This window comes from Dermacentor andersoni, chromosome 7, assembly GCF_023375885.2.
Source record: "Dermacentor andersoni chromosome 7, qqDerAnde1_hic_scaffold, whole genome shotgun sequence".
Taxonomy (NCBI): domain Eukaryota; kingdom Metazoa; phylum Arthropoda; class Arachnida; order Ixodida; family Ixodidae; genus Dermacentor; species Dermacentor andersoni.
The window spans coordinates 93,000,949-93,018,503 of NC_092820.1; the positions used below are offsets into that span (position 1 = coordinate 93,000,949).

The 17,555-nt window shown below is 44.8% G+C and overlaps 1 protein-coding gene across 1 annotated transcript in view; it reads right to left on the reverse strand.

Moving 5' to 3' along the window:
- Positions 1-1,475: 1,475 nt before the first annotated feature.
- The window catches only part of Trmt61 (tRNA methyltransferase 61), a 50,291-nt gene continuing 34,211 nt past the window's right edge, over positions 1,476-17,555 (reverse strand). Inside the window, exons 3-4 of the mRNA XM_050181360.2 lie at positions 3,958-4,154; positions 1,476-2,513 (exon numbers count right to left, since the gene is read on the reverse strand). Coding sequence (XP_050037317.1) covers positions 2,253-2,513; positions 3,958-4,154 — 458 coding nt within the window. The 3' untranslated portion in view covers positions 1,476-2,252. The remainder of the gene's footprint in view (positions 2,514-3,957; positions 4,155-17,555) is intronic.

Sequence of the window (17,555 nt, forward strand, 5' to 3'; positions counted from 1 at the left end):
TTTGTCATTTATGAAGGGGAAAACAGCTTGGATGTTTTGCAATACGCACACTGTAGGGATCTGGCGTCATTGCATAAGTGCTGCATACACTTAGCTTTTGCACATCCTAAACGTGTTTGCCATTAGTGTATTGTAGTGCAGGCCTGAAAACAATTTCGTGTAATACAGTCGAACGCACTTATAACAATATTCAAGTGCCACGAAAATTCCATTGTTATAACCGATAATTGTTATAACCGAGTTGCATGAAAAAATGTGGGATGGCATAGCTGTTCCAAGAAAACTACAATGGCGGGGAGGTTAGTTTTCCTCCCACCATCTTCCTCGATCCTGCCTCTGAATATGTTGACTCGTTTAACAGTTTAACTCGGCCTAATGCGCGCTGCTATCGCGTGTTGTTAACAAGCCGCGGCTGTCGGCGTTCAAGAATGGCACTGCTATAACAACTGCAAACAGGGGTCACGGGCGGCAAGCGACATGCGAGCTCCACCAAGGCATCGCTTTGGTGGCCCCAGAAGGCGCCTTTTAAAAGGTGCGGAAGGATTGCCGCGGCAGCATCTCAGCTTGAGAAATCCAGAAGGAACTCTGGGACAAGATCGCCACAAACATCTCGCCACGTACTTCTCACTGGCTTGCACGAGAAAACCGCATCTCCGTCGGCCTTGCTTGCTTTACGCGAAGCTTGCCGACATCCTCCTCCAAGTCACCCAGGTGGTCCACCTAGCGAAGCGGAAAGTTCCTCGCGAAAACAAGACCACGATGGACTGAATCATCTACAGGACCTCCCGCGGGGACAATGTTGAGGCAGCCTTCCCTACCGCGTCAGCGCTACCGCTGTGGTCGTCACTGTCGCTATCCGATGCAATAACGTTCGTGACGATTGCCTCATCGCTTAGAAGCAGTTCGTTTCCAAATCTATAGCAGTGCGCTTTCTTTTCACCGGCAACGTCGTGCATTGCGCGATGATCAGTGGACGGATCAGCCATGTTCCGTTTCGGCGGCGAGTCAAACGAGGCTGAAAAACTACGTGGCCAGGAACGATTTCGACGCAACGAACAAAAACGAACAAAAAAAAAAGCACGAGCGACTTCATCCGTTAGCATAATGGCGCAGAATGAGGGCCCAGCCATAGGCCCAGCGAGCAATCTGGGAGCAGTGCCGGCAGCGTTGTCAGCGCATTTGGGGCAGCCCGTTCGTGTTTCGGAGGGTGGCGCGGCGCAGAGCTATGAGCGCAACCCATTCCTGTTGGGAGGGGTGGAAGGGCGACGGCAGAGATTCGCGCGGCGGTAGCTGGGGTGACGGGCGATCGTGCAGAGGCTCGCATTTTCACTTTTTCTTTTTTTTTTTCAAGGATTTCGCATTCCATTACCTTTCGGCACGGATACCCAGCAGCCAGACTTCATCGTTATAACCGATAATGCGGCATAGGGAAATTCTAGTAAGCGGGTTATTTCTCCATAGAAAACATACGAAAGTTGATGGTGCAGCAGCTTTTTATTGTTATAATCGATATATTGTTAAACCGGTGTCGTTATACGTGGGTTCGACTATAGCGAGATTATTTCACTTTCATTATTGTTTAACTTCGATGTTTCGATAAAATAAAAGTAACTCATGACAGTGTCACACTAACACAACATGGTATACAACATATTAGTGTTCAGGAGGGAATCAAATAAAGCCTTGTCAATTGCAACGATACATTAATTTGTCTTTCTAAAGAAAAGCATGACGACTTTGTCCTTCAGCCAGTCAAACAGCGTGCCTTAGACGACCTTACGGTAGTCACGATTGCCAGATGGCACTGGACTCCTTTGTGCTGCTTCTGGATCCTAGGACGACGGTTCCGTGTCATACTCCAGGTCACCAGCACCCATGCTGTCCTTTACAATCTCTTCAGGGCCTGTGTCACCCATCGGTATGCACACAATATGCATGGCTGCACGTGCAGCAACATCCGGTGCATTGCACACAGGCACTTGTAATGCCTTTGTGAACACCGATCACCAGCCAACTTTCCTCAGACCAAAGTGCGCTCAACAACTGAACGTGCTCTTGCATGGTGCGTAGTTCCCGCAGTGTAGTTCAATGAGGCGGGTTACGTCTTTGTATGGTGTCGACAGCACGATGGCGTAGCACGTCCCCAGCAACACGCTTAATTAGCCATTTCATTTTATTTGGCGAAGGTATGACGAAACAAAACATAAGGGGGATGCTAGCCACTTGTCTCTCCTATCTTAAATGTAGGATTGCTAAGAGGCCAGTAGAGTCGCAAAGGTCAGGTATCCCGTGTGGCCTGGAATCTGCAAAGAAGGTATGGCCGCATGGAAACAGAAGCCTTTGGCAGCCGCATCTTCGGTGTGACCACGACGCTTCTTCCCTCTTTTCCTTTCTGAAGTAGCCTTGGGTTCTCCTTCAGCAGCGGCTTCAGCTGCGTCCAGAGTTTCGGACGGGTTCTCCGCATCGGCCATTGGTTCTCCCTCCACAGTTGTGAGTATCTCGGCTGTTGCCCGCTGGGAAAGAATAGATGTCATGTTTCAATAAAGAGTTTTAGCTTGCCCTTGTGCGATCGTTACACCAAAAGAGGTCACAGTATTTACTGTTACTACAGGATAATAGAAGGAGGCGGTCGGTAAATTAAATTAAATTCTGGAGTCTTAGGTGCGAAAACCACAATTTGATTAAGAGGGACGCCATAAGGGGAGACTACGGGTCGACTTTGACCCCATGCGGTTGCCTAACGTGCACTTAAATCTAAGTACATGCACATTTTTTGCATTTCAGTCCCATCGAAGTGCCATCACTGCGGCTGGGATTGAACCCGCAACCTTGAGTTCTGCTGCACAACTCAATAGCCACTGGGCTTCCGTGGCAGGTGCAGGTGGTTGTTACCTACACGTGGATCTAGCCTTGTAAAAGCATGCCGGCAAATGCAAAGATGGGGCTCTTACCAAAGCTATACATATCACCACTAACGTTTCACAAGCAGCAATGGAATCATTAGAGAGAAAATCACAGCGAATGGGTGACATCTTAAAAGGCTAAGTTCTACTAAAATACGTTTGCCTTGCTCATGAATAGCAAGTCTGTTCTCTATGCAAAAAAAAAAAGAGAGAAAGGATTCAAAGATACCCTAACAGATTATAAAAGCGCCATCTTTACGATAAGCGATTAGTACAACATAGGCGCAAATGTACTGGATGCTTTTAGTTCTTGATGATTTGGCTGAGCGCAGGGTCACACGTCGCGCGCAGCTGGTTCTGGGTATATCTGTAAGATAATCTCAAGAACTATGGCAATGTTAAACACAAGGGACTACACTGTCCTGCGGTATCACCACTCAGGTTGTAAGAGACAACTCCACCACTATCAGCACATTATGAAGCTGGGTGCAAAGTTTTCAAGGCTCTTGCTGAAACGTGCGACTGTGTTCTATTATTTGCTCTTCTTTTTATGTTCCAGCTGTGACGCAAGCTCAATAAATTTACTTTTGCCTATTTCACACCAAGAAAAGTCGAAACAATACTGCTTCCAGAGCATGTAAGTAGGACTTGACCATACGAATGGACCACACGCTGTGGACACGTGAAGGCCGTCATCGATGATACCGATGTTACAAGGATGAGTCCAAACACTGGATGGCACATATGAAGCATGCTGGATCTTTGATCAGATTTTTCCTTTGGTTATTTTATGCATCTAGCAAGACAGAGAAAAATGTATTACAGAAACATAGCGGAGACACCCTCATGGCTACCAGGACCGCATTTTTCAGCCCCATCTTAAAATTACGGCAAACTAAAATAGACACTGCCAAAGTTAATGATGTCACCATGAGAGTGAACTTGTCTGTTGTTCCAGGAGCATAACTTATTATTCCAACCTAACCTGTATCCCTTTCTGATTTTCCTTCGCGAAGCACTAGCAGTCACCGGAATGAAACACATGTAGACGCACCTCTCCCTTTTTCGCTGCCTGTCCACCCCCTGGTGTCCCAGGCGCGTCGCGTATGTCGGCCATGACCACTTGTTTTATCTCGTAGGGACGCTCGAGGCACTCCCACGTGACAACGTCCACGAAGCCGCGGGCACGCAACGCCTCGCACGTGCGCTGCACTTGTTCCACGCACGGCGAGAAGGAGCAGAGGCGCCCCCCTGCGGGAAAGACACGCGGAAAGTGGCACGATTACGACAGGTGGGTTGAGACACTTGTCACCAGAGTGCTAAGATTGCCTGCAAGGGCCGTCTACAGGAAGAAACACTCTACCATATTAATTTGATAAAGTAATTTTGTTTTTTCCTAACTCTATATTCATTAATCATCTGGTACTATGCTGGTTACCCGAAGAGAAAGTGAAGCGTGTGAGGGAGGACGACTGGACTAGTTCGTTTCTATTATTCTTGTTCCAAGGGCGTATATCGTGAAGCAGCTAAACAGAATGGAGAGTTAACTTTCAACTGAGGTTAGAATGCGCGTGGACTTTTTGGCGAAATTCAGCAACATTTAATACATACATTTTATTCATACATTTTATTCATTTACATTTCATATACATTTTATTCATTTATATTATTAGATACTGCCAATCTCTCACTGAGATTATTACAGAGCTGGGAATAAATACATCAATAAATCAATAAAGATACTCGCGATGCTAGCCATGCAATATGCGCACAATAAATAGAAAATCAAAAGAAACACAAGAGTGATGTCTACCTAACCAATTAGCAAAGGAAAACAAGATATATACAGCACAATACAATACTTCTATTCATCTGGATACATACATACATACATACATACATACATACATACATACATACATACATACATACATACATACATACATACATATATACATACATACATACATACATACATACATACATACATACATACATACATACATACATACATACATACATACATACATACATACATACAACGTGCTGATCCATGCACCTAAGCACAATGTGCTTGTTTGGCAGATCAGGCAGTTGGTGGAGTCGGCACACAGTTCACATTTACAGAGAGAAAGGATATTTTGTGCACTATATGTTGCGCAAGCATGCAGAAAAATGCATTTGAACAAAACGCAACTGAAAGCAAACAACTGACACAACACCAACTGAATGAACATTGTGAATGAACTTGTGACAGAGACGTGGATAACGACTTAAATGACGTCCCACTGTTGGACAAAACGATATATCTTAAACCTGTGACTGAAGTTGGAGTAATGACAATTTTCACAGAGCTCAAAAATAGTACCTCACGTGATATAGATGGACTACAAATACGGCCCATAAGATCCATTCTGGACATTATTTTGCACTACATCACTCACATCATTAATCTCTGTATTGCAAATGCTGTATTTCCTCGTGGAATGCAAGTTGCCCGCTGTTCTGTACTTTTCAAGAAGGGAGATAGGAACCAGTTAGGCAATTACCGCCCAATATCAATACTTCCAATATTTTCAAAGGTATTAGAAAAAGCTCTTCACAAACAGTTTGGAGAATTTGAATCCAAACATCATATACTCACCAAATCACAATATGGGTTTAGAAAGCACCTTTCAACAGAATTCGCACTCTCAGAGCAGAAGGAATATATACTAAAACAATTTGAACAGAACAGTATAGTCTTGTGTTTTTATTGATTTTACAAAGGCGTCTGACCTCATAAATCATGAATTAATTCTCCGGAAGCTTCAACGATACGGTTATCGCGGGCACGCAGCATCCATAGTCAAATCGTATCTAGAATATCGCCGACAAGTTGTAAGTGTAAATGGCTTCATCTCACAAACTCTCCCTGTCCGCTGCGGTGTTCCGCAAGGAAGTATACTCGGTTCATTTCTCTTCAATCTTTATATCAATGATATCGTCAACGTATTTCCCCTCGCAAAATTTATCATATACGCAGATGATACAAGCATATTCTTATCCGGCGAAAATGCCAATGATCTAATAGATTCAGCAAACTGCATGCTCAAACATCTAGACAAATGGGCACAAAAAAATGCATTGCAAATTAGTGTGAGCAAAACAAAAACAGTTGCTTTTCCGGCCAAGAATAAACAAGTTACTTTGGCAAAACAGATATACTTTAGATCATGTGCGCTAGAAATAGTACACAGTGTAAAACTCTGGGCGTTGTGTTTAACCAGCAGATGTCCTGGGACGATCATGTGGCCCACATTACTTCCAAATTATGACAAATAATTGGTCTGCTCTATCGCAACCGTGAAATCTTACCTTCTTGTGTTATGTTAGTTTATTACACTTTATTTATTTCTCGCCATAACTATTGTAGCCTTATCTGGGGAACTACAACACACGCAAACCTGAACAAATTACTTGTATTACAAAAAAAGCAATGCGGATTGTTAAGAAATTACCGAGGTTACATCATACAAGAGAAATATTTTTAGAACACAAAATAGTCCCAGTTACAAAAATCTATGACTATCGCCTCAGCCAAGCACTTAAACAAGAACATTTAAATAAAACATCTTTTATTCAAAATCTTTCAGGCCTGAGAAGGCGCGAACAAAACTACAACACAAGAAATAAGGATATGTGGGAAATTAAAACATTTCGAACAACATATGGTCTACAAACGTTAGAACACCGGCTTTTACGACTTCTTAATGACCTATTGAGACAGGATATAACACCCCAATATGTCACATTTCGGACACTCTTGGCTTACTTTCTTTCCTGAACTTTCTTTTATTATTTCTTTATGCAACTAAAGCCAAATCGCTTTAGAGAATTATGGTGTTACTCGATGTTATTCCTATGTTTTTCTGTTAAAGTGCTTTTGCCATGTCGTTGCATTGTGTAAACCATTAGAAGCCTTCAATTTCTTTACCATGTGTGTACGGCTTAATTCTTTTTAAAAAATAATTATGTACCAGATGCAGCCTTTATGTAACATGTTTATATATTGTTCTGTAGTGCTGTGTGACCGCCGTGAGCAGTGTTTCTTTTTGTGTATCTTCTTTTTATGTCACTTGGTATGCAACTGCCAAATAAGGGGGGCCGTTGCTCTTTCAAGCTGTTGAAAGACAGCTTTTACTTCGGTCCCCTTGCACCATCATGTATGACGTGATGGTTGAAATAAACTTACTTACTTTACTTACTTACTTACTTTACTTACCTACTTGCTTTACTTACTTGCTTACTTTACTTACTTGCTTACTTTACTTACTTTACGTACTTACTTACTTTGCTTACTTACTTTACTTACTTACTTTTACTTACTTACTTTACTTACTTCACTTACTTACTTACGTACTTACTTTTACTTACTTACTTTACTTACATTACTTACTTTTACTTACTTACTTTACTTACTTACTTTACTTACACCCGCCATGGTTGCTCAGTGCCTATGGTGTTGGGCTGCTCAGCACGAGGTCACGGGATCGAATCTCGGCCACGGCGGCCGCATTTCGATGGGGGCGAAATGCAAAAACACCCGTGTACTTAGATTTAGGTGCACGTTAAAGAACCCCAGGTGGTCGAAATTTCCGGAGTCCTCCACTACGGCGTGCCTCATAATCAGAAAGTGGTTTTTGGCACGTAAAACCCCATAATTTTTTTACTTACTTACTTACTTTATTTACTTACTTACTTTTACTTACTTTACTTACATTACTTACTTACTTTTACTTACCTACTTTACTTACTTATTTACTTTTACTTACTTACTTTTACTTACTTAATTACTTACTCACTCACTCACTTACTTACTTACTTAATAATAATAATAATAATAATAAACTCTTTTATTATTTCTATAAAACCAAATACATTCATCAGGCCTGCCAAAGCCACATTGGGCTTGACTGGCAGAGCGTGACAGGCAGCGTACAAACTGTTACAATATCAAGAAAGAACGAGAAGAAAAAAAAGAAATACAGGGAAGCGATAAATGTATATACATACACTGATACTCACATTGTACGCATTTATAATAGGTGTACGTATATGCACATATACAGGTTTGAGAAGACATCTGGCGCGTACAAGTATCACCATGCCTCATGATTACTTTGCGCGGCACAAAATGAGTAGATGATTATAAATAACAAATTGAGTCAAAACCACAAATGCTTCAATGAAAGCTGTGCAGGAACAAACTTTCTGATCACATTTTTAATCAAAGCCACTCTGTAGACGTAATACAGAAGGAGGCAAGCGAGGTCTATTTCTTTACATGTTATAGCCGCTTAAATCCGCACGTTTTAGTGCTTTCTTGAGCTTGTATTTTCATGTTGACTTCAGCACGTTACGGGGTAAATAATTAAACAACGCAGGAACATAGTATTCGCGCATTCTCTTGCGGTATTTTGTTGCATTCTTCGCAGTAGCAACGATGGCTTCGCCAACAATCGTCTCACAAGCGGTGTCCACCAACAAACACTTCCGCACATGTACTATATTCCAGTGGAACGCTCGCGGCTTGCGCTCGAAGTTAGCAGACTTTAAGCATCTTACGCGAGTGTACCGATTCCCTTTTTTAGTCATTTCCGAGTCTCGCGTCGACGAGCACTTTAGGATAAAGGGGTATTATTTTCATCATTCACGGCGACAAAATGGAATTAGCCGACTGCTCGTTGGATTTCGCAACGACATACCTGCCTCTGCGATTGACGTAGCACCACATGACAAGAACGAATATATTTGCGCAACCACAGTGATTGCATCCAAAGTGTTTACCCTGATCGGCGTCTACTTGGAACCAGGATCACCTTTCCACGTGACAAGATTGGAAAACTTGTTGACAAACACTCAGTCTCCACATATTATTTGTGGCGATTTCAACGCACATAACGAGATCTGGGGCAGTTCACATACATGTGCTCGGGGTGCCAAGCTGGCGAAGCTTTTAGCAAAATACAATATAGAGCCCTTGAACGACGGCAGCATAACATACCTGAAAAATCCGACGACTGTTAGCTGCATTGACGTCACATTCGTATCAAGTCAAGTGGCCCCTATGTTCGCATGGTGTACAGATTTCGAGACTCGAGGTAGTGATCACTACCCGATCCTAATATCTGCCCTTCATTTTCGGACGTCGCCCAGAAAAGTGAAACTGAAGTCGGTAGACTGGGAAGCTTACACAGCAGCCGTAGACAAAGGAATCACAGCCTCGACTACGAATACAGAAATAATACCGACAATAGCTCATTGCCTCAAAGTACCCGCTCTGCCACTAAGCATTGTAATGTACCAACAAACGACGAGGAATTTGAAAGGTTATGTGCCATTCGAAGGCGTGCCGAAAGGAAGGCTCTACGTACTAAGAATATCGAAGACCTCAGAACTTGTCGACGGGCACAAAGACATATACGACGTTACCTCACCAAACTGGACCGAAAAAGGTGGAGGGACTTTTGTGGGACACTGGACATACGACAACCGCTGAACAAAATCTGGCGAGTCGTCAGAGGCATTCGCAAGGAACCGCAACAGCTTTATCCTTTTATCGCCCTCTCATTACATGAGCGCGCATCCCTGAAAGAGGTGGCAGAGCAGTACTGCAGGCTCCTTTCCAACGGGGCACAACCTTTGCGGCAAATTGCAAGTCGTCAGCCTAGTCCACCTCGAGCTACCCTTCCTGACTTAGAATTACCATTCACCATCGAAGAGCTCACGGCAGCAATCGGCGACGTAAACAAGCGATCATCACCTGGCCATGACGGCGTGAGTTATGAAGCGCTCGCAAATCTATGCCACACATCTCGCCTACGCCTTCTGGAGTACTACAACACCTCATGGATAACTGGGGAGGTTCCTACGGAATGGAAGCTTGCGAAAGTCATTCCTATATTGAAACCAGCGAAGCAGCCAACAAATTACGCGTCCTTCAGACCCATATCTCTGCTTAGCTGCGTAGGGAAGCTATTCGAAAAAATGATCTACAAACGACTAAATTGGTTCCTGGAAACTGCAAAAGTTTACCCGGAGGAAATGAATGGCTTCCGGCAAAATAGATCCGCAATTGATAATGTCATTGCCTTGGTCTCATCAATTGAAGAGGAATTGGTCTCTGGCAACATACCTACTGCATTATTCTTAGACATTAAGGCAGCATATGATTCGGTCTATCATAAAGCAATACTTGACGCTTTGGAAACCCTTGGTCTTGGAGGACGGCTCTACGCATGGATTGAAGACTATCTTCAAGGACGCCAACTTTTCATGTGTACCCCGGATGGCCCCACGGCGCTTTATGCCGTCGAGAAGGGAGTGCCACAAGGAGCTGTGTTAAGCCCGGTATTATTTAATTTAGTCCTCATCCATCTGAAAAGAAACCTGCCCCCTGGCGTCAAAATCACACTGCATGCGGACGACATCTGCATTTGGAGTGCAGCACGTTCCCGCAGTACCACCCAACAACGCCTCCAGAGAGCGCTAGCAAATATATCGGCCTACCTAAATCCAAGGGGTCTGAAATTGTCCCCCGACAAAAGCGTTGCCATGGCTTTCACGCGGAGGTGTATGGAAAAATACCCACTAGTGTTGGGTGGTCGTGCCCTTCCATACGTCAAGACGCAGAGGTTTCTTGGAGTGACGATCGATAGGAACCTCACATGGTCGCCCCAAGTGAAAAAACTGAGTGAGAAGAGTGAGAAGTGAGAAGTATTCCGATTTTTAGCCGGATCACAGTGGGGCAGCAACTGTATATCAATGGTGCTCCTCCATAAGGCCTACGTCGACGGAACACTACGATATTACCTCCCGATCCTGCACAAAATATCTCCCACAAGCAAGAGAAAACTAGAGGCAGCACGAAACAACTGTCTTCGCGTATGTCTTGGCCTTCCGAAGGGGTCGTCCCGCTCAGGGACTGTAGCAGAAGCTGGATGCCTGCCTCTGGAAGTGCTATGTTCGCAGGAGACACTTCGGATACACCTCTGCCACGTCATTCATATGAAGACTCACTTTTTAAAGGATATTTCGAGAACCCGTGCTACATCTAGCTTTGGGCAGGCCGTCGGAAGCATATCTATTTCGATTCCTGCTCAGGCGTCACAAATTATGCCGCGAAACATTTCACCATGGACACTGTCCCCACTGGAAATCGTGCCATATATACCTGGAATCAGTGCGAAAAAGAAAATGCCTCAAGCAGCAACTTATCAGATAGCTTTAGCATACATGCACAAAGAATACGCAGCCGCAACGCACATTTTCATAGATGGCTCTACAACTCCACATCGTTCATCATGCGGACTTTTTGTTCCCTCTACAGGACAACGATTCTCGTTTCGTCTTGAGCGAGCGACATCATCTACTTCAGCGGAGCTATATGGCATTAAGGAGGCCCTTGTGTATGTACTTCGACAGCAACCGCCAAAGACATGGGTGATTTTCACAGACTCAAAAGCAGCCCTACAAAGTATGTGGAATAGGCACAAGCGTTGCAATAATCAACCATCAGCATTTGACATTGCTTATCTTCACCACAGGGCTAAGATTGCTGGGCATTGCATAAAGTTTCAGTGGATACCTGGCCATGCCGGCATTTCGGGAAATGAAAGAGCGGACGAAGCTGCCAGAAATGGACTCCAATACCGCAAGTTCAAAAGAACATATTTTACAAAAGCCGACGCTTCAAACATGGCAAAAAAATATGCCTATCAAGAAAAAGACCGCATCTTGAATCTGCCGCTTCACCAAGATAACTTCCTACGTTACATTGACCCCGATATGAGACCAAAAATTCCACGACCACTTCCTCGACACTTAGAGACATTGTACCATCGTCTTCGACTGAACGTGGCATACACGAAATCTGTACCGCAGAGGGCTTGCTACTAAACCCATAATGTAATAACTGTCTCAACTTAGAGACAATTGAGCACATATTACTAGAATGCCTCGCGTACCGCGACGAGAGACAATTTTTTGAGCAACAAAAAGGACAAGATTTGCCACGAACCGTTAACGTTACCGAGCATCTTAGGTCCAATGCCCGGCCCTTCAAAACAGCGACGGGTTTTGGATTTATTGTTCAAATACCTGACAGAAATTGGTCAAATAGGAAAGCTTTAAAAATTTCATCCTTCCTATACAAAAGCCTAAATTTACCCGCCATGTCACCTGTAAGTATTAGTATCAGGTCCACTCGGACATTTCATTTTTACTTTTATCCTTTTTTTCTCCCACTCTTTTCTGGAATCTTTTCATCCCATTCCCCATCCCTATACAGAGTAGCATGCCAGCGGTTATATACGCGCCGGCAAAATTCTCTGTTTTTCTAATAAAGAGCCCCCTCTCTCTCTGTTGCACAACGAGGTATTTGATAACGCCATTTTGGTCTAAGGCTACGGGGGGTTACATATGGTACTTTATAACGATTGTCCCAGAAATGTCTCAGGGCCATTGTGTGCAGCAGAACCGAAGAAAAATCTGGCATGGATTATGCCTTAAAAATATCGGTGTTGCCTTCAAGACACAAGTCATAACCTATAACTTTTAAAAGGCAGCGCATTAGTGAGTTAATTCTTTTTTGATAACGAAGAGCACAATGTCCGTAGGCAGTAATTCCGTATCGGACAACACTGTAGCACAACGCATGTGCGGTGGTTTTCCTGACTGATATGGGCATGAGGTGACGGATTTTATAAAGTAAGCAAAGCACTGAGCGAATCCTCTGACAGACACCAGAAACATGCGAATTCCATGACAGATCGCTGTCAAAACGCAAACCGACATATATTACGGATGATGTGTAGTCGATAGGGGCGCAAGAACATGGATTGCAATGTGAATTATGTAATATTACTTTCCTAGTCAAGTGTACTCTCTTTAATGGACTTCGAAAGCAGACAAGTTGTGTTTTTAATACGTTAATGTCGATTAAATTTGTGGCGAACCAGTCCATTGCCTTCGTTGCTGCTTCTTGTAAATGAGAAGCTGCATCAGAATATTGATTTGCATGAGAAACTAACACTGTATCGTCTGCATACTGAAATATCTTAATGGGGACTGCCTTAGACAGATCATTAACGTAAATGTTAAATAGGAGAGGGCTTAATACTGAACCTTGTGGAACACCGGCTTTGATTGGAGAAAGGCTGCTGTGAAACTTTTGAACTGAGACGTACTGAAACCGGTCCCGGAGAAAATTATCGAGAAGTGACAGAAACAAACCACGGAATCCCATCATCGAAAGCTTTGTTAACAAGTCATGGCAGACACTGTCAAATGCCTTGCTTACGTTAAGAAACAATGCGCACGCTACCTGGTTAGTTTCGAAACAGAAGTTTAGGAAATCGGAAAAATCATCCAAAAGTGCCTGAGTGCCTTTGCCTTTTATAAAGCCGTATTTCTGCGGTGATAACATGTTGTGAGTATCAAGGAAGCTATTCATAGTGAGCAGCATGTGTTTCTCTAAAATTTGTGCTATGCAAGGTAAAACTGATATGGGGCGGTAGTTTTCAACTTTGCCTCGAGATCCTTTCTTATAGAGTGGTATAATGATTGCCGTTTTCAGTCTGATTGGAATAACGCCGCATGACAAGATATGATTAATTATTGCTATCAAAACGTCCTTGACGTAGCTGTAGTTTCTTCGAAGCTCGATGACAGAGATGCCATCGGCACCTACGGACTTGTTGAGTTTAAAACTAAAAAGAATTTTTTTCAGGTCGCAATCAGCCAGTAACGGTAGATAAGCCGATTGCAGATTACTTGTTTTTAGTGTACATGTATCCGGGTGTGGTCTAGAAAAACCCGATATTCTAGAAATGAGATCGTTAAAATCATTAGCTATATTCTGGCTATCAGATGAAAAGTGGGAAAGGAAGTAGTTATCATTGCGTAGTTTTTACATCGTCCACTTCCGGTTGTTTTGGAGCCCGCCCCCACCGCTCGAAACCTCTCCGCTAGCCGCTTGGCCGTCGACCCCAAGCGAGAGCTATCGAAGCAGCGTTCGTTGCGAGCATTCTGTCGCAGCGCCGACCGTGTCTGGTATTCCGGTACCCACATGCAAGCTGGGTGTTTCGGCAGATGGCTGCAGGCATAAACTCAAGCTGATGAAGGACCTTTAGCGTAGAGTACGTGAGCAGCCTGATCGGTCTGCACGGTCCAGCCACTTATTGGCGCAGAGCTTGACCAGCCAAACAAAGAGCTAATATTGCTCTAACCAAGTGGAAAACATTTTAAACATCTACAAAAACAACGTGTTGATGATTACACTCCTGCGAAAAATTTACGCCACCAGCAAAGAAGAATACGTTTTGTTACTGCTACTGTGTGTGGTTGAGTTCTTTGCCATCAGGTGGCTGCACCGTGCAGACCATTCACATTTGCGCTTCTGCTCACCCGTTAAACGGCACAGTCAAGCGGCCAGGCCCTGTCCCCTTGCGCTTGCGTTTGCCCTAACCGGACTCGCGAAACGCTATTGCGTTAGCAATCTTCCTGTGTAAAGTGACGGCCGCAATCGCGCAAATCCTGGCGCCGATCTGATAGCGGCAGTCCGATGCGCTGCAGCCTGTCCGCTCGTCTATAATGGCTTGCAGAGAGACACGATGTCGCAGCTGGAATTGCCAGTCGTTACGTTTACAGTCCACAACGCAACAAAGTCGAACCATAGCGCTCGCAAAAAGACAGACCGACACTGACGGCGGAGCTCACTTCATGAACGGAGCACGTTGTAACACAACCAGACGACACTTGCTGTCTGCCGGAAGTGCTTAAGTGTACTGAAAAATTGTTCTTGTGCATTCTTTTTATGTTACTTTCTTTTTATAAAAACAAGTTAACCAACATTCCAACTATTACGAACATCATTTGTTTATCATAAAGTTGGAAAAATTATCGATCACGCGCCCTGGTCAGCCAATCGGATAGCTCGCCCCACTGACGTCATATGGGTGATTTCCGTCATATGGGTAGGGGCGGCTTAAAATTCCGCCGAGCAGTCTGCTGCAATCGGGAGCGATGTGCACTTTTAAAACCTTATAATAAATTACACGCTTTATGTGGAGCATTTAAATGTGTGAATTAATGATCAGGAGGACATACTCTAACGACTCAGTACGTTTGTAGAAAATCGTCAAAATCGTTTCAGGGTCCCTTTAAGAATACATCCATACATGCAGCACGGTATTAGGGCAAACGCAAGCGCAAGGGGTCAGGGCCTGGCCGCTTGACTGTGCCGTTTAACGGGTGAGCAGAAGCGCAAATGTGAATGATCTGCACGGTGCCGCCACCTGGTGGTGTTGAATGAGCCTTGCTGCCTCATCCCAACCTTCGACGTCAATTTTTACTCTCCACTTTTCTCGTCGCACTAATTCGCTTACCGGCGCAAAACAACAAAACTTTTGCCTGGGAGGTAGCTGAAAAAAAAATATATATCGCGCTTAATACCCCTCGAATTGGCCCAGGCAATTCGAGGAGGTCAACGCTGAGTGACCACCGAGACAGAGCGCTCGACGCGGGTGCAATGGCGGCCAGTGGTCCGCGCGGCGCCGGAGGGAATGGTCGTGACAGATCGTGTCGCCCAGAAGGCGCGAGGTAAAAACGAAAAAAGAAAAATCAAGTCGAGCGTGATGAACGAGGCGGGCGTGTGTCCACTCGAGCGGCAAACGAGTTCCCATGCCTCTCGCGCACACCCGGCTGGACGATGTCTCAATCTGCCCCCAGCCGGGTGGGAGGGGGGCAGTGGGTTTGGCAATCAGCTGCCCGCACACGGTGACGCAGCAGCGGAGCAAGACGTCAAGCTGACTGATTAAGGTGTCCGGCATAAAGGCACACTAAAGGGAAACGCTAGATCAGTTACGACTGATGAAGTCTTTATTCGGAACTCTTGTGTTCGTCAACTTCGCTAGAAGACGATGATTTACTACAACACAAAACGAAAGCCGAACTTCCATTTCTTCTTCTTTCGCGCCGAGGACGCAGCGCCAGTACGTCAGTGTGACATCAGGGATCTCAATGTCTTTCCTCGCTTTCAGGTCGTCGTGACACAGTAAAAGCTCCTCGAAAGTTGACAAGTTCAGCCTGTGGCTCCTTTATAATGGAATGTAAGAGACTTTTAACGCAATGTAAGGCATTTCGACAGGGGGCCAAAAGTACAAAATCATGCTGTGCTTAGATTTCGGTGTGCGTTAAAGAAGCCCGGGAGATCAAGAATTAAGCGGCAGCCTTCTACTACGACGTCTTACATAGCCGCCCACGTTGTTTCGAGAAGCTGAGCTCCGCGCAGGAATCTCTTGCCTCCTTTTTTTTTTTTTTCCTAAGCTCTCACCTCTCTATAACATTGTATGCAACAGCCACCCCAGTAAAACTGCCACAAACTCCGACGAAACTGTGCGAGCCAGTTCGCGCGAGGTGGCGCAGACGTCGCCACCGCGTCGTGATTGTAGGGCGCGGCGAACGCTGCATGCTCTATCGACGAGAGACGACAGCGCAACGCCGACTGCGGGGCGCTATGGGCGTGATTATCTACGCTAGAGTCAATAGAAAAGCTAGTGACTCTAATCTACGCTGCTGCACCTGTACTGCTGCGGACCTTTTCCTCGTTTGTGACAGCTTCTAAATGATATGCGCTCCGCTAAATGCGTATGATACCACCCGAACCAAGCGACGCCATCTCGAGTTAACTAATATCGTATACGGTTTAGCAAACTCCCAAAGCCACTCGTGGGCTTTCAGAATCAATTAACAGATCCCGAAGAAATAGAAAACGCTGAAGGTGCGTGGCCGGGCCAGTTGGCAATCCGTAACAAGACAAAACGAAATTCGCAGATCCAACGCACGCGTTGGACGAAGCGAATCTCCTGCGACGCAAGAGCTTACTTAAATGTTTTAGAACTAAATTTGACGTGTACAAATTGTCCTTATTTTCAACCTACGCAACGCGTGATCTCGCGATACATGTTTACCCTTACGCACTACACCGTTCGCAGGCTCTATGCCGAAATGCAAACACCAAATTTGGCGGATCCGCAGAGTGAGAGGACGGCGCACGGACATTTTACGAGGACGGTGCCGATGCGTGGTGGTTGTCGAGGAAAGAATGGGCAGACAGAGGTGGGTGTGCGCTGAAAAACTACGACACATATATGTGTACACAGTTAAAGTCTCTCGTACACCCTCTGTGTCACAGTGACGCGTGTACCAACCGTTCTGGAGAGAATGGCCAGCTTACTTTTGGCCACCTACGGTTGTTTAGCACCTGCACCCAAAAGCACCGGGGAGGCCGGGAATCGAAGCCTCTGCCTCGTACTGAGCAGTACAACGGAACAGTCACCAAGTCCATGAATGTCATTCATTTACAGTGGAATAGAATATGGCACCGAATACGACGCCTGACACTCGCGGGAACGAGGAAAGGCAGCAGCCGGGTTCGACCGGATCCAAAATCGCAAACTAAACTTTTTTTTACAGACGAATCAGGTTTGCATACAACTCTTAACGTATACAACAAGAACAGGCTTTTATGACGCTTGTGTAGACCGCACCTATTGAGACATTCATGGCAGACAAAATTTATGTACTGTACACCGCTCTGAAACGTAACGA